General features: G+C 47.0%; 1 protein-coding gene and 1 pseudogene across 8 annotated transcripts in view; one reads left to right on the top strand and one right to left on the bottom strand.

Moving 5' to 3' along the window:
* Positions 1–18,455, bottom strand: part of PXYLP1 (2-phosphoxylose phosphatase 1) — a 94,672-nt gene that overhangs the window by 13,074 nt on the left and 63,143 nt on the right. For all 8 annotated transcript variants that reach the window (XM_059888972.1, XM_024996088.2, XM_059888973.1 and 5 more), the window contains 2 exons: positions 3,795–3,953; positions 2,841–2,967 (listed from right to left, as the gene is read on the bottom strand). In XM_059888972.1, the coding sequence (XP_059744955.1) occupies positions 2,841–2,967; positions 3,795–3,953 (286 nt within the window). The remainder of the gene's footprint in view (positions 1–2,840; positions 2,968–3,794; positions 3,954–18,455) is intronic.
* On the top strand, positions 15,395–17,604 carry LOC104971032 (large ribosomal subunit protein eL15-like; annotated as a pseudogene).

Here is an 18,455-nt window from a genome sequence, read left to right on the forward strand (position 1 = left end):
ATAATGACAAGTCAACATTTATTGTTATAAAAGATGGAATTCATTAAATCCCATTAATTAATTAAACGTGTATATTCTACCCACTTTCTAGAAAAGATTAAAGTAGCTCCTAAAAATACAGAATGTGGACTAAAATAGACCTTCCCTGATGGCTCAGTGGGTAAAGAGCCTGCCTGCAATGTTCGAGACACAAGAGAGAGATGCAGATCTTCCTGGGTCAGGAAGATCCCCTGGAGAAGGAAACAGCAACCCACTCCAGTATTCTTGCCTGGAAAACCCCACGGACAGAGGAGCCTGGTGGGCTACAGTCCACAAGGTCACCCAGAGTCAGACACGACTGAGTGACTAAGCATACACACAGCACACATTCTATCCACTCTCTAGAAAAGACTGAAAGTAGCTCCTAAAAATACAGAATGTGGACTAAAATAGTAGAACTAGGCCAAAAAGTCAAGACCAAAGGAAATGACGCAGAGGTGGCTGGGGCAGCTGGCTCCTGGGAACTGTGCCGCTCAGGTGGCAGCTGCAGAAGTGGCCTCGTCACGGGTCCTGCCATCGCAGAACGAGGGGCCCTTGGGCCTGACCTGGCCTTGTGACCACAACCACTCGGACAGGAGAAAAGGCCAGGCCTGGGAGACTCCAGGCTGCTGCAGTGAATGAAACACCATTGCTCAAATTCTCAGCGGGGACCAGGTTCTGTGCTTTTCTGCATCACCACAGTTAGACCTCACCAGGATTTCACAGCCGAGGCTCAAATCTACTGATAGACGCATGAGAGGCAATGATGACTGGTGATTCTTATTGGGCTCCTGAATTCATTCTGCAACCAACCCAGTCCAACAACCAGGCTTGGGCTGGGCACCAGTGATATAGAATGAGTAAGGCCCAATGCCCTGCGGAGCCAGTGGTGTGGGAGGGCAGAAACAAGGATGCTGGGAGGAGAGCCTGATGGTAGGGAGGAGGCTAGCCTGCTGCCCAGCGGCCCTGCCAAGTGGGCTCCTTTCCTGGGAATAGCCAGATGGCCCCCAGAGCCCTCAGGGTGCCCAGGGGCCTTCCAGCATCAGCTGATTGGCCTGGGTGCAGACCCATTGTCCCACCCGAGAATCTGAAGCCCAGCCCGAGAAAGGTGAGCAGAAGCTAAGAGCTGCCCATTAGCGCAGGGTACCTCCCACAAAGCCTGTGAGGCTGATCTGGGTCCAGCCAGCTCAGAGGCCCAGTAGTCCATCTGTCCCTGGGTTGTTCAAAGTCCTGTACAATGACAAGGCTGAGTCAGCTGTTAACACACTGAACCTCTGCTGTGCCGAAGGAGAGAAGCCACTTCCTCTAGCCGCCTTCCCATCACCCTGGATGCTCCAGCCCAGTAACTAAAGGGTCAACATCCAGCACAGCAAGTGGCCTCTATCCCTGCCCTAAACGTTAGGCTAGTTAAGGTCTGGTCATTAAATATTTTGTTCTGAGGCCCTTCCTGTACATCCCTCTTTTCAGGTTGAGTGAGACAGTGGTGGTGCCTGATGTAAGCAGAGAAGACCCCCTAATGCAGTGGGAGAGGTTTCCTGGAAGGGGTGCCATCTCAGAGGGTCTTGGAGGAGCTATAGGAGGGGACCAGCAAGCCAAACCACAGGTGCAAAGGCCTGAAGGGTGAAGAGCCGGCAGGCAGTGGTGGGCAGGGGCAGAGGGTCCCAGCAGAAAGGCTCCGCAGAGGGCTAGAGATGAGGAAGAAAGCCAATGACTGCACACGGGCTGGACTCCACCCAGGAGGTTTTCCAGGCTGTGGGACCTGAGGACATGCATCCATGCTTGCTGAACACAGAAAAGAAGACACAAATTCCTAGGCTTCAAGCTTTGTGACGTCCAGCAGGAAATGAAAGCCTAGGGTCATGTGGTATTTCATGATGTTTTTACATAAAATGGTTCACTTCATCTTTCCTGTGATATCAGACAATAAGAAGGCTGAGATGCAAAGGGTTAGCCTGGAACTCCTGGGTTCACACTGCAGTCCACTGTGAACGGACAGCCCTGGCTGCTGGGAGGCAATGGTTCCACCAGGCTGGTACCCACAGCATTCCATCACCATAACATCTTGCCCACGGAGTACTTCCCCGTCTCCTCCCTTCATTCAGTAAACTCTGCCTGGGAGATAGTGAGATCCCAACACACCTGCTGAGGCCTGGCCCATTGCTTTACTGCTAACCGTGCCTCTCACTTTAGAGCCATGCCATTTCCACAGGCACACTTCTACTCTCTTTTCAAGTATTTTTCATCCTAAAGGCTGTCATTCAAGAGCAGGTTGTCTCTCCTCCTGTGAAGAACGAAAAGCCTGATGTAATGCTTTCCCTGTAAATGACTTTGCAGCTGGTGATATGCAGCCTTCTCATCCCATTTACTCCTCACCCCAACTCTGCATGGTCAGCAGCAGCATCCCCATTTCAGAAACAGAATGCTGAGACCCAAAGAGAGTAAGGGACATACCTGCAGCCCTGAGTGGAACAGCCACTCCAAGGTCTGAGGACTCCTGGCCCAGTGCTCACTGCACCATGTCTCAACTGTTTCTTAAACTAAACAACAGCAGGAAGGGAGACTGTAGATAGCAGACTGGCCAGGGCTCAAATCTCAGTTTATCTGCTGTGTGGCCTCAAACAGGTGTCCTCACCTCTCTGGGCCTCTGTCCTCTCAACTGTGAAATGGATGGTTCTGAAGATCCAAATCCTGGCAAACAGTACTCACTGGATATGCGCAGGCCATTCCCCCACCCTATCATCCTGTTTTGAATAGTTTTCCAGTCACTCTTTTGATCTGAAAAGAGATTCTTTTCAATGACTTTTAAGAAAAGTGCGATTTACCTGTTAGCCACCAGAGTGCAGTCAATTTCCGGGCGCTTCGTTTTGGGAATGGCGTACAGTGGGTACCTGTCCCCGTGTCGAATGAACACGTGCGCAGAGACCAGCTTAAAATGATGTGGGGCGTGGCCTGCGTGAGAAAAGCACGTTGCCTGGTTGTCACTCAGCAACAGTCTATTCTTGCAGCTCGCAGAGGCCGGGAGGGGTGACCATGGTGGAAGGGTGCCATGCTGGGTTGGAGTGAGGGGGGCCCTCTGACTCCCTCACAAGGAAGGGCAGAGGAACGTAAGAAGGCTGCTTATGCCCCAGAGTCCCAGCACTCACAGGGAGGCTTTGGGGTGTGGCTGGGGGCTGGAGATCAGTGAAGTGGGGGCAAGACTGCTCAGGTAGCCTCACTCACATCCACAGACTAGGGGGAGGCCCATGGAAGTACTGGAAACCATGATTTCTGCTTTAAATCTTTCTCTTGTGAAACAAGACTGGGCAGAAAGAGATAAATACTCAACATCTTCTTTGATATACTTTCAGAAAACCAGAAGTCAACAGAGAAATCATATTTTCCTACACCTTTAATGTCAGACACCATCAGGGTATGATTTGGGAGTTCTAAGCCCTGAGAGAGCCCACCTGGGAAAGGGTTGAGCCAAGGGTGACCCCCTAGAACCCTTCAAGGCCACCTTTCTGCTCATTCTCACTGAAAATCAGGATGATGGCAAACAACTGTGGAGGCCTTCTTATGTGCCTCATGCTGCTCAAAGCAGTTACTTACTCGTCCCAGCAGCCCTGTCTGTGAGTAGGGATGACTTGTTATACCCATTTTACAGGTGAGGAAACTAAGACCTGGGAACTCATTCAAGGGCACAGCCCAGTGGTGACTGTAGGATTGGAGTCCCGGCTGTCTAGCTCCTTAGATGCTGTGTGAAGATGCTACCACGTCGGGCTGCACAGCCGACCTACCTTCCATGCTGCGCTCAGCCACACCTGGAATGTTGCAGTACAAAAGGGCTTCATATACCGGGTCCATCACGGGGGGCTCCGTTGCCGGGTCAGGCATGATTCTCTTTCGACTCTTGCTGGTCACTCCATTCTTGGTTGCCAACACTGGGATCAGGTGGACTGCAGGGAAAGCAAAGTAGGTCAGGAAACATGTGATCATGGAGGACACATGCCAGTTAGAGGACCCCAGAGGGCAGCTAGATTTTCACCGGAATTCACCTCTCTCTCAGAATTAGGCTGGACTTCAATGCATCAATAGCAAAATGTCAGCTTCCCATTCAAGCACTCTTTAAAAAAAATTTTTTTTAATTTATTTTTTAATTGAAGGAAAACTGCTTGACAATGTTGTGCCATTTTCTGCTGTACAACAACACAAATCAGGCATAATTATATATGTGTGCTGTGCTCAGTCATTTCAGTCATGTCCAACTCTTTGCAACCTAGGGACTTCTCTGTCAGTCCCCGTCAGAACCTCTGGCTTCTCTGTCCATGGGATTCTCCAGGCAAGAATACTGGAGGGGGTTGCTGTGCCCTCCTCCAGGGGATCTTCCCGACCTAGGAACTGAACCCATATGTCTGGTGTCTCCTGCACTGCAGGCAGATTCTTTACCCACTGAGCCACCTGGTAAGCCCATAATTATATATAAATATCTTTTAAAAATATTTATTTGACTGTATTGGGTCTTAGTTGTAGCACATGGGATCCGCATAGCAGTGTGCAGACTCTAATTTTGGCACACAGGCTTAGTTGCTCTGTGGCATATGGGATCTTAGTTCCCTGGTCAGGGAACCCATGTCTCGAACCCATGGATCAAACCCATGTCTCCTGCACTGGAAGATGGATTCTTAACCACTGGACTACCAGGGAAGCCTTGAGTCCCCTCCAAGCCCTGCCTCTTTCTCAACACCCTCCCCCTCCCCTTGTCAATAATTACCTATGTGACACCAGGTGGGCCACCCAGAGAGAGGGGGCCTCACCCACAGTGGTGAAGGAAGCAATCTGATTACTTCGTTCTGAACCCCCTTTGAATTCTGGTAAATACTAAGGCAGAAAGCCATTATCTACCGAGTGCCTATGAAGTGCTAGACATGTGTCTGCCATATCTCATTTAATACCATCTGCCTTGCAGATGGGGCCCCCCGAGCCCAAGCATCGGTATCTGTTCATTAATTCTCAAGAGACTATTTTACAGTGAAGAGAGCCACAGACCCAAGGCAAGGCTGAGGCAACTGCCCAAGGTGTACTTGCTGGAGGGAAGACATCTCACTGTCACCCATCTGTCCCCAGGCCAGGTTCTCCCCACCCCCATCTGCTGGATGTCATGGATGGACACTGCAGTCTGTTATGCTTGTCCAGACAGCACCCCTCTTTCTGTTGGGGAACCCCTCCTTCCCTGCCATGTGGTTCAGCTGAACTGCCAATCACAATGTCAAGTACAATACAGATAAGAGGAGGGGACTCCTTTTCTCCTGGACACTGATATCTAAGAACGGAAACCCAGGGCTGCCCCAGTCATTTGTCCCTCCATGGACAGCCTCTGCCTGCAGTGGCCAGAGCAATAAATGAGGAGAATTATCAGAGAGAAAGAGGAAGGAAGATCTGAGGACATCCAGCCTCTGGGCCCTGAGTCCAGATGTGGCTGAAGTGCCCGTTCGATGTCCCAGTTCTGTAAGCCGAGAAAGTCTGCTTATTACTTAAGCTAGTCTCACGTGGGCTTCTGTTCCTTTCAACCAAATGAGTCCTGGTTCACACATTTTATCAATTATTTACAAGCAGCTGTAAGTGCATCTCCTAGGTTAGTAGTACTCAATCTTTCAAAGAGTTCCCAATTCAGAACTACCTACAATAACAATCGTTGTATTTTTACCATCACCAACTGAGGGAATATGTGAAAATAGGTGTGCCCATGAGTCATTAAGAGGAGATGAAGAAGAGGTAACAAGAATACACAGAAGAACTGTACAAAAAATGTTCTTAATGACCCAGATAACCTCTCTGGCACTCACCTACAGCCAGACATCCTGGAGTGTGAAGTCAAGTGAGCCTTAGGAACCATGACTACAAACAAAGCTAGTAGAGGTGATGGAATTCCAGTTGAACTATTTCAAATCCTAAAAGATGATGCTGTTAAAGTGCTTGACTCAATATGTCAGCAAATCAGTAGTGGCCACAGGACTGGAAAAGGCCAGTTTTCATTCCAATCCCAAAGAAAAGCAATGCCCCAAAATGTTCAAATTACCACACAATTGCCAGCACTCATTGCACATGCTGGCAAGATTATGCTCAAAATCCTTCAAGCTAGGCTTTAAACAGTATGTGAACGGAGAACTTCCAGATGTAAAAGTTGGAATTAGAAAAGTCAGAAGAACCAGAGATCAAATTGCCAACATCCATTGGATCATAGAAAAAGCAAAGGAATTCCAAAAAAATCTACTTCTGCTTCACTAAAGCCTTTGACTGTGTGTATCACCACAAACCGTGGAAAATTCTTAAAAAGATGGAAATATCTGACCACCTTACCTGCCTCCTGAGAAACGTGTACACAGGTCAATAAGCAACAGTTAGTACTGGACATGGAGCAATAGACTGGTTCCAAATTGGGAAAGGAGTACGTCAAGGCTGCGTATTGTCACCCTGATTATTTAACTTACATGCAGAGTACATCATGCAAATGCCAGGCTGGATGAATCACAAGCTGGAATCAAGATTGCCAGGAGAAATATCACCAACCTTAGACACGCAAATGATACCTCTTAAATGGCAGAAAGTGAACAGGAACTAAAGAGCCTCTTGGTGAAGGTGAAAGAGGAGCATGAAAAAGATGGCTTAAAACTCAACATTCAAAAAACTAAGATCATGGCATCTGGTCCCATCACTTCATGGCAAATAGATGGGGAAACAATGGAAACAATGAGAGACTTTATCTTCTTGGGTTCCAAAATCACTGTGGACGGTGACTGCAGCCGTGAAATTAAAAGATGCTTGCTCCTTAGAAGAAAAGCTGACCAACCTAGACAGCGTATTAAAAAGCAGAGACATCACTTTACCGACAAAAGTCTGTATAGTCAAAACTATGGTTTTTCCTGTGGTCATGTATGGATGTGAGAGTTGGACCATAAAGAACGCTGAGCGCTGAAGAATTGATGTTTTTGAACTGTGGTGTTGGAGAAGACTCTTCAGAGTGCCTTGTACAGCAATGAGATCGAATCAGTCAATCCTAAAGGAAAATCAACCCTTAATATTCACTGAAAGGACTGACACTGAAGCTGAGGCTCCAATACTTTGGCCACTTGATGTGAAGAGCCGATACACTGGAAAAGATTCTGATACTGGATAAGAGGACAACAGACAATAAGATGGTTGGACGGCCATTGACTCAATGGATGTAAATTCGGGCAAGCTCAGGGAGATAGTGAAGGACAGGGAAGCCTGGCGTGCTGCAGTTTATAGGGTTGCAGAGAGTTGAACATGACTTGGCAACTGAACAACAACAACAATGAATCATTTAACTTCTTATTAATCATTATATAAATGCCTACATTTGAAAAATAGCTAAAACAGGGTTCAATCACCAGTCTAAATCAACCTAAATTCCCTAACTACTTCTACAATTTTCCTAATGGTTAAAGTTTCCCTTTGGCAAACATGTTATAAACAAAGGTATAAGATAAGCAATCCACCGAGAAGAAAATATTTACAACATACATAACAAACTATTTAATATTCGAAGTGCACAAATCTCCTAAAATGGAAAAATTAAAAGGGATATGAGCAGGCTAATTATAGAAAAATAAATCCCAGGGCAATAAACATACAAAAAATGTTCAATATTATACATACTTTAAAAATACAAATGAAACAATAGGATAAGATTCCCTCCATCCCAACAGATTAGAAATCCACATTTTAACAACAATATCAGTATTGGCCAGGGTTTGAAACCTACATTTCCCTATACTTCAGGTGAGAGAGGAAGTTGAAAGGACTTTTGGGAAGGAGTATTTGCGTCACCACCAAAATGTTACATGTACTTTATCCATGACCCTATTATTCTATCTCTTGGAATCTGTTCAACAAAAATATCAATTCCCATCACCAAGACATATGGCCAAAGAGATTCACTGCAGCACTATATACAAGAACACAAAAAAGGGAAATGAACTAAATATCTTTTATCAGCAGAACAGAATGTAACACCCACAGTGGAATATTCTGTCAAAGTTAGAAAGAATGAAAAATTAATAAAAGATTCTTTGATTTTTGTGAATAAACCAAGTCACTGGATATTTACATAATCCTTTTCATGGAAAGAAAAAATTAACCATAAGTATATGAATATATAGGCATTTTTATTATGAAAATGAACAGAAAAATGTCTACAAGGAGATTCCCCAAAAATGCTTTGGGGAATGGGTAGAATGGGGTTTAAAGAAGTATTTTCACTTGTTTTTCTGTGACTGTCTACATTGTTTTATAAATCCACACACATACATACGTAGATACTGATATGTATTTACAATAAGCATGTTACATATTATCTACATTCTATATGTATACAAGTACATGTATATTTCTATCATGTCTAGATATATTGATTTTTTTTTTCAATAAGCATATTTTCATTCATTACTTATGATGAAACAACAACCACAGCTAGAGTTGGCCCTTCACCAACTAAATAAGCCCTTCAGTTTGTCCTAAACCCAGTTTCTTCCTAACAGTTAGGAAGGTCTGGAGCTGCTAACACACAGCTCAAGTGTCCAAAGGTCATTTACCATGGTGGGGAGAATTTGTGCCAGAGCAAGAGGACAATAAAAGTACATGTCATAATTAGCTTCCAATTAAATAAATTAATTAATTTAAAAATAAAATAAAGAAGGGGGGGAGTACATGTCCTAAGGCAGCATGTTAATGACCCAGCCCTTCCAGCCATGTGGCACCCCTCAGTCCTTGATTCTGCTCTTTTATTAAGCGGTACCAGGTGCTGGCCCCTTGGCCATGCCTGTGGGCACACTCCCTTTGAATCTGGGCCACTTAGCTGAAGCTAAGGAGACATAATACGAGTGACCCTGGGACAGAGGGGCATGGGTCCCTAAGCATCCCAGAGTCCTCACAGTTTGCTGGTTTATTTCAAAGCACGTGGGGTAAGGCTTGTTGGAACTGCTATAAGCTGAGTGTTTGCTGTCCTGTGCTCAGACATGCTCAGTCATGTCCAATTCTTTGCGACCCTATGGACTGTAGCCTGCCAGGCTTCTCTGCCCATGGCATTTTCCCGGCAAGAATATTGGAGCGGGTTGCCATTACCCACTCCAGGGATCTTCTGGGCCCAGGGACCGAGCTGCATCTCCTGCATCTCCTGTGCTGGCAGGTGGATTCTTTACCATTCATTGCACCATTTGGGAAGCCCAAGCTGTGTTCATGCTCCCCCAAATTCACATGTTAAAATCCTAACTGCCAGTGTGATGGTATTTAGAGGTGGGGCCTTGGGGAGTAATTCAGTTAAGAGGGTAGAGTCCTCACGAATGAGATTAGTGCCATTATAAGAGAGATCCCAGAGAGCTGCCACCCCCATTTCTGCGATGTGAGGTTACAGCAAAAAGGGGGCTAAGGGCAGACTTAGGTGTAAGGGAGCATCCTGGGGCTGGAGGATGCGGCTTCTTCTGGCAGGCCTCCCCAGCTCCTCCACTGCCCTGAGGACACGCAGGAACTCTGCTGATCCCACGCAGCTCATATGTCACTGGGCAAGAAAAAGGAACTGTAGGCGCATCAGAAAGAACAGTGGGCAGTCAAACAGATGGAAGAATAACGAGGTGTCATGTAGGTGTAAAAAGTTCCAGGAACAGACATGAGTGCCCTGGGGCCATTGTATCGCTGTGGCCAACCAATGACACAATAGGAGACACCTTTTATTAATAATTAACTCGGTATCAATGGGCACATGTTTTCTCTGTGGTGTGATTTCCCAATAGAAGACTTCATATGCCACCTGGGGATATGAGTCTCTACCATTTATGTCTGCTGTACCTGTTCATCGCATCTATAATCACTTTCATCCCATCATCGCATCCATAAACCTTCTTGTATAAAAAGATGCCAGTGACATCTCAAGGTCAAAGAATGGCAGAGAACATGACCTCTAAAGCAGTCCCTTGGGCTCCCTCACACGCAAAAGCAACTAGCAAACTTCTTAGAATGAGAGTAAGACAATCAGATGCTGTTTCATGTAGGCCTCTCCCCTGTCTCACCCCCACCCCCCCATCCCTCAATGCACAGAGGAAGGATCCATGGGCCTCATTACCAAACATCCCTGTAGCTGTGACTAGAATTCAAGCCAAACTGGCTGGTGCTGCTTTTTCCAGCCTTATACCTCACCTCATCCTAGGAAGAGCAACCATCCGTCCGTCAGGCATGAATCTCAGGCAGAGGCAGGTCAAGGGACTTGCCTGGGGTCACTTGCCCTGTAAGCCTGTTGACCTGCCAGTCCTGGTATTTAGGCATCTCCCATCCAGCTATCCAACATTTATTGAGCATCTACTGGGAATTCTTCAGAGAATAAAAGACTCTGGTTGCTGTCAATCCTGTTGAGGAGGGTGGTAAGGTATTAAATAAGAAAACGGGAGCAGAAAGCATACGGGGAAATGTCCTTCTTCGTCACAGTGCCTCTGCACACCCTGGGGGTTGGTTTGGGGGTCTGGGTGTAGGAATAATGCAGAAACAAACCGGATATAGAGGAGATACTGGGAAGTCACCACAAGAGTGATCAAGAAGAGGCTCAGAAGAAATACCATCTATCAATAAGTCTCAGCTCAGCAGCCAACTTGATGAACATGTCTGAAGAGAAATGTTTCATCCAACAATGAACTGCTTCTTTTAATTTTTATTTATTCTATTGAAGACCCCCATGGGAGAGAGGACAGGAGAGAAAGAACGAGTCCAGGGTCAGGGTCAGATCACGACCCTAGCCCCTAGGCTGCGAGCTCCTTCTTGTCTGGCCTTGGTTTCAGGCCCCTTAGTTATTCCACATGCTCAGCGGGCTGTGTGTGTGCAGCTGGTCATCACCTGGGAATCACCGTGACTTCACGAAGACAGGTCAGTGCCTCTCTTCCAGGGCACCAAGCCCATGCCCACCATCTCCAGTTCCTCACTCCCTATGGGGGCTCTGGCCCAGGGCAGGGGACAAGAATTTACCTGCTTCCAGGCCTCTTCCCACCTGCTCTAGCATTCAGAACCCACTGTATGCTGCCCTTTACAGGAGATCCTGATGGAGCACTGTGGGCCCGTTCCTGGCTCAGAGCACTACCTCTCCTTCCCTTCTGTAGACGGCTGCTCTCCCAGGTCAACCCCATGCTGTGGTGGGGGTGGTCATGACCCTTCTCCAGGACCCTGTCCTTGCCATGCTGGTCCCAGGGATGGGACCTGGCACTAGCCAACTGGGTCAATAAAGGCCCTTTCCAGGAAAGACAGCTGCCCCACATGGAAGAATCAGGTGAGCCCAGAAGCCCTGCCTCCTGCCATCCCTGCCCTAGTTATCCGGCTGTTGTTTAGTGATCAACTCTTCCTCTGATTATACAGACACCCTGGCAGGTTGAAGTCAGGTATCTAGGATCCACAGGTGTCCCAGGGCAGGTGGGCAAGTGTTGGCTGACCCGTCTCCACCACTCTGGGCTCAGCTGCCCCACAGGTCTCACCACTGACTGGACCAGCAAAGAACTCGGTGGGGCCAAGGTGTGGCCCCGCCACCTGCTTTTCACCTTCCTAGCTCCAGAGTCTGCTTCACCCTTGTTGGGACCTCAGCCTGGGCTGGTCACCTTCCTAAGCGACTGCAGTCACTTCACCCTTGCATCACTCAAGTCTGTCCTGACTCAGCCCTGCAGCCATCATTCCCTTAAATAGTTCAGCTCACCCAACTATTTAAGGCACCTTCTTATAAGTTAAACACCCCTAGTCCTGTCACCTGATTTCTGCGATTTCTTCCTCCCCAAAGTTCAAAAGGTTCTTGAATTCTCTTTATCTGTCTTTCATTTGTGTCAGTTTGATTACTATGTGTCTCAATGTGTTCCTCCTTGGGTTTATCATGGCTGGGACACTGTGTGCTTCCTGGACTTGGTTAACTATTTCCTTTCATATTTTAGTTAAGTTTTCAGCTATTAACTCTTTAAATATTTTCTCGGGTCCTCTCTCTCTTTTCCTTCCGCTGCTGCTGCTGCTGCTGCTAAGTCGCTTCAGTCGTGTCCGACTCTGTGCGACCCCATAGACGGCAGCCCACCAGGCTCCCCCATTGCTGGGATTCTCCAGGCAACAACACTGGAGTGGGTTGCCATTTCCTTCTCCAATGCATGAAAATAAAAAGTGAAAGTGAAGTCACTCAGTCGTGTCTGACTCTTCTCGACCTCATGGACTGCATCCCACCAGTCTCCTCCGTCCATGGGATTTTCCAGGCAAGAGTACTGGAGTGGGTTGCCATTGCCTTCTCCGTTTCCTTCTGGGACCTCTATAATACAAATGTTGGTGTGTTTTTATGTTGTCCCAGAGGCTGTCTTTGTTTCTTTTCTTATTTTTTCTATATTATATTTTGTGGCACTGATTTCCACCATTCTGTCTTTCAGAAATTCTGTCTCAGCTCCTCTGCTATTGATTCTTCTAGTGTATTATTCAGGAGAAGGCAATGGCAACCCACTCCAGTACTCTTGCCTGGCAAGACCCTGCTGTGGAGTCTATGGGCTCTATGGTAGGGCTAATGGTGAGCTCCAAGAGGGCTCACACCAAGGGGCACCTTCCAGGACTGCTGCTGCCAGTGCCCCTGTCCCCACAGCGAGCCACTGCCAACCCACACCTCCGCAGGAGACCCTCCAACACTAGCAGGTAGGTCTGGTTCAGTCTCCTGTGGGGGTCACTGCTCCTTTCCCCTGGGTCTTGCTGTGCACAAGATTTTGTTTGTGCCCCCCAAGAGTGGAATCTGTTTCCCCCAGTCCTGTGGAAGTCCTGCAATCAAATCCTGCTGGCCTTCAAAGTCTGATTCCCTGGGGATTCCCAGTCCCTTTGCCAGACCCCCAGGCTGGGAAGCCTGATGTGGGGGGTCAGAACTTTCACAACAGTGGGATAACTTCTTTGGTGTTATCATTCTCCAGTTTGTGAGCTGCCAGCCCAGTGGGTTTGGGATTTGATTTTATCATGATTGCGCCCCTCCTTCTGTCTTGTTGAGGCTTCTCCTTTGTCTTTGGATGTGGGGTATCGTTTTTTGGTGGATTCAGCATCCTCCTGTTGTAGGTTATTCAACAACTAGTTGCCCTGAATTCTCTTTACTGGAGTTGCTCTGACAGACAACTCCCATAATTCCCTTAGGCTTCCTCCATCCACTAAAGTGACTTTAATATTCTTTCTTTCTCTAGCCTGCACTGAGTATAAAAATGTGTGTGATTCTCAAATAAAAGCCAGAGCCAGACCACCAGAGCCCCACAGTGGGAGTGGGGTGCTCACAGGGTTGAGGACTCAGCTCCTGCCCTAGGCTGTTTGTTCCAAGTTCTTATCTCCTCCCTGCCTGACCCCCTCTGACATCTGAGACCTAACCCCAAGGGTGGCCAGAGTGCAAGGGGCAGGGGTCCCACTGTGACCTGAGCCCAAGCCCAGCTGCAGCCTCCTGGAGGGGCCAGGAAACATTCCTCACATTCCTCTGGGGCCACTGCAAACTGGCCTTGACCAAATGGGGTCCCTCGGGTTAGATGCTGCAAGTGCCAAAGACTCTGAATCATGACAGAAACTAGGAATCAAACAGACATCTAAGACAGATCCTCAAAAAGAACTATGAAAAGAGCCCCAGCCATCCTCAACCACCTCAGGGCCTGGATCCTCTCTACCTTACCTTTGAGAATCTGGTAAGAGCTATTGATCCTCAGCCCTGAAAAAGGACTGTGTACACTGTTTTACATTTGGTTTCTGGGGATTCATAGCACCCCTGAAACCCTGTGAGACAATGCAGATGTCCATAGACTCAGGTTAAGAACGCAATGCACCTGGAAACAGGTTTCCAATTTCAACACCCTCGAGTAGAGATTTTTTCATTTTACAAAATGAAAACGGATTGTTACAATTCATATAAGCATGCGTTCATCCTAAATAGGCACCGATACTAAGGTATAAAAAGAAGTCAGTCATGCATATTCCTACCGCCCAGAGAACCCACAGTGAACGCTGCAGTGTGTGTGGCTGGAAGTCCTGCTGGAGATGAATGGTGCTCCAGTCCCTGCTGCTGCTGCTGCTGCGTCGCTTCGGTCACGTCCGACTCTGTGCGACCCCACAGACGGCAGCCACCAGGCTCCTCCATCCCTGGGATTCTCCAGGCAAGAACACTGGAGTGGGTTGCCATTTCCTTCTCCAATGCATGAAAGTGAAAAGTGAAAGTGAAGTCGCTCAGTCGTGTCCGACTCTTAGCGACCCCATGGACTGTTGCCTGCCAGGCTCATCCATCCATGGGATTTTCCAGGCAAGAGTACTGCAGTGGGGTGCCATCCCTACTGCAGTACAAATGGTGACCAGGTCACTATGGCTCAAGAACATTGTTGCCCCTTCCCCAGGAGCAAAAAGTTTTTTGTGTCTCAAAGGTCTGTATCCCATTGAGGCCACCAAACCAACAGCCCAGGAAAGTGAGTCCAGGTTGGTCATTCACTTCTATGAAAACAGTCAAAAAAGAAGAGCGGTCAAGTGGATGTGAGAGTCTTGGGGAGGCCACCTGAGTGAGAGACCATGTGCTGCGTGCCTTCAGGTATCTGGATACTGTGAAGACTGGTCATCTCACCCTCTGGTAGATACCTGGGGCTGGGGAGAAGCAGAGCTGGGTTCCGAGTTCCCCATAAAGCAGACCCCAGGGCAGTGTGGTCCAGCCCCTCAGTTGACACAGGAAAAAGAAGGAAGGAGGCAGGGAGGGCAAGAGACGATGCTGGAGCCAGAACCAGATAAATCAGAGAGGGCCCTGCATTGTGGCCGAGTTTCTGCTTCTCTCACCCTGGGCGCCGGCTCTGCAGGGCCCCAGTGAGGCATCCAGGGCTGGGGCCACAGCGGCAGGAAGCACAGTGAGATGGTTCCGATGTCTCTGTGGGCATTCCTGACTGCACCTTCTTATTCAGGATTCAGATTCTGTCACCCTCAAGACCTCACTTCTGATCAGTCTCAAAAACCTCCCCCTCCAACCCCTTCCCCCAAGGCAGAGTGCTACCAATATCACAGGGCTGTGCATCTGATTACCACTTATCTCACTTCAAGTTGTTTTTTATTTTTATTAATGTCGTCAGCTTGGAGCCCTGTTGCCAAGACAACGAGAAATGAGGCCCAAGCTGATCAGTGCAAACTCCGCCCACGCAGGCTCCCACTGGGTCCCTGACTCACCTCTATTCAGTTGTTCCTCCAGTGTCAACGTCCCGCAGCTTCCTCTCCTATTTGTCTCTCTTCCTACAATCTTGGCAATCGGCACATACTCTCCTGAATTCACTGACTCATTTTACTAACACTTTCTAGTTTTACTAACTGATAACTTGCTCTCTTCTAAAATGGGAGATTCATCCTTTCTGTCAGGCGGCAGCCATCAGGGTGAGCCGACATGGGCGCCTACAAGTACATCCAGGAGCTGTGGAGGAAGCAGTCGGACGTGCTGCGGGTGCGCTGCTGGCAGTACCGTCAGCTCTCAGCGCTGCACCGCGCCCCGCGCCCCGCGCCCCACACCCAACCCGGCCCGACAAGGCGTGCAGGCTAGGCTACAAGGCCAAGTAAGGCTATGTCATATACTGGATCCGTGTACACCGCGGTGGCCGCAAACGCCCAGTTCCTAAGGGTGCCACCTACGGCAAGCCTGTCCACCATGGTGTCAACCCTCTCAAGTTTGCCCGAAGCTTGCCGTCAGTTGCGGAGGGGCGCGCTGGCTGCCACTGTGGGGCCCTGAGGGTCCTGAATTCCTACTGGGTTGGTGAAGAGTCTACATACAAATTCTTAGAGTTTATCCTCATTGATCCATTCCATAAAGCTATCAGAAGAAACCCTGACACTCAGTGGATCACCAAACCAGTCCACAAGCACAGGGAGATGCGGGGGCTGAGGTCTGCAGGCAGAAAGAGCCACGGCCTGGGCAAGGGCCACAAGTCCACCACACTATTGGTGGCTCTCGCCCTGCAGCTTGGAGAAGGCGCGATACTCTCCAGCTCCACCGCTACCACTAATGTAAGTAATGTTGGTAAAGTTCTTACCTAATAAACAATTTAGGACGTTCTTGTCTGCTTAAAAGTGTTATTTTTTTTTTTTAAATTTGTCTGTTAAAACTAGTTGCCTTCAGATTGCTTCATTGAATGCATTGTCAAATTATGAAAGTTAAAGTGCAATAATGTTTGAACTTATTGAAGTTACTTATACTTACACATATAAGTGTATATGAAGTGATGGTATATCTTGTTTTTAATAAGGGAAATGCCTTTGTTTTTGCTTTATTAGGGAATTGATATGTCTGTGTTTAAAATGCTGTTTAGTACAAGAGGTGTAAAATTCTGTAAAAAAGGAGTACATAAACTTACCCCTGTAGATTTGTTGATGCATGTGGTGAGACCTGCAGCTTTACTGGGGTGATGCAACGCTTTGCAGTTTTATGGAGTTTGGCAGGGACAATGTTTTCAGTTGGATTTTCCTTGGAAATGTGAATGGTGTCCTGATCCTTTCTCATGATCATATGCAGAAAAATAATGAAGTTTTTGACTAGGGCCCACATTTAGGCTTAATCTAATATTACATTTGTGTAACTGCTGCTTCTGAAAGGCAAAAAGTATTAAAGTAATGCCACCATTTTAAAGAGAATTGAGTAGCCCTGTTGCAAGAGGGTTCTGACGAATCAAATCCTGGTTTACCTAAATTAAATTGCCTTGGCCTCCGTGGTAGCACTGAAGTTCATACAAAGCTCCTGGTTCAGGCTTTGGGATCTGTAGAATACTGAACTTTGTGCAAAATGGTTGTATTTACACTTGTGTCAATTAAAGTTGAATGTTAGATAAGTGAGGGGGGAGTTATTAGCCCTAAGGTTTGTAAGGTAGTGATGTTAGGATTGGGAGTTTGGTGTTCATCAGATCCCTTTCAAGTGTAGGATGATAGGAAAAACTTGGATCAAAAAGTTAAATGTTTTATATGTAGTATTAGTTTGCGACCATCATGAATTCTCTAAGCCACATTAGGGGATGGGGGAAACAGGGGTGGTTATATTTAAAAGTATCATTGCTAAGTGTAATCTGTTCTCTAGGGTCAAGGCACTCCATTTTTAAAAGGCTACTGAGAAAACTCATGTCGTTGGTGTCAATGCAAGTTCAGCTGGCCTCCAACTTCGTGTTGTCTATAGTTCCCATCCCTACTCCAACTAGCCTTACTGTTCCAGGCTTGATGGGCCACCAGCTGTGGTTGCCCTTACCACCTCATTCTGCTTGTTCCATCACATCTTCCCGTAGACTAGGCTTCTGTTTCTCAGGGTGGATGTGAGTGTAGGAAATACAGAAGAGGAATTACCCCAATTCTTGGCTTGCTATCTTCATAAATAGTTTGATTTTGAAATTTAATTGCTGGTTTTCTTGAACCAATTTTTCTTTTTCTTCAAGGGTCCTTAAAAAGGGCCACTTAAGTGATTTCCAGAAAACAGGCTTGCAAAACCTTTTAAGACCCAAATTCCTTCCAACTAAAAAAAAATCTTAAATCATATTATTTTGTGTGTAGAGGTTGTTCAACTATATAATAACAGAATAAATGTCTATTAAACCAAAAAAAATAAAATAAAATGGGAGATTCACCTTCTTAACCAATACTGCTGACTACACACACACACACACACACACACACACACACACACTCACTCACATAAAGGTACCACATGTCTTTTTAGCAAATATATTATGGACAACCTTTCAAGTTAATACTGAGATGTCTACATAAATATGGTGTAATGGATGCAGGAGTATTTCCTGTTGGACATTTTGGCTCTTGACCCCCTTTTCCTACGATAAGCAGGGCTGCAACTAACATCTTTGAGCATACATCTCTATCCTCCAGTTTATTCTTAGGAGAAACTCTCTAAGATCAGAAACAAAGAAAGAGGGAAAGAAAGAAGGAAGAAAGAGGGAGAGAGAGAGAAACAATGTCTCTACCCTGGAAGAAAACTAGGAATAATCCACAGACATAAATGTGTCCCATTTTTAGTTCATGGAAGGGCCCACCTGGTACATACCTCCTCCAAAATAAGTATGACATGAACTTAAGACACTGATTTGTCTAGCTTAATTTTGTCACTTATCTACAGAACTTTTCTTCTACCCAAAGATATTTAACTCTATGCGGCAGTTACACACAAAACATTCAAACAAAAACTAAACTGAAAATTCTCAGAAATCAAATAAGCGGCTTCCCTGGTGGCTCAGTGGTAAAGAATCTGCCTGGCAATACACGAGACACGGGTTTGATCCCTGATTCTGGAAGATCCCACATGCCGCGCAGCAACTAAGCCAGTGTACCACAGCTGCTGAGCCTGTGCTCTAGAGCCCAGGAGGTGCAACTACAGAGCCCATGCACCCTAGAGCCTGTGCTCTGCAACAAGAGAAGCCACCTCAATGAGA

Source organism: Bos taurus, chromosome 1 (assembly GCF_002263795.3).
Source record: "Bos taurus isolate L1 Dominette 01449 registration number 42190680 breed Hereford chromosome 1, ARS-UCD2.0, whole genome shotgun sequence".
Classification (NCBI taxonomy): Eukaryota; Metazoa; Chordata; class Mammalia; order Artiodactyla; family Bovidae; genus Bos; species Bos taurus.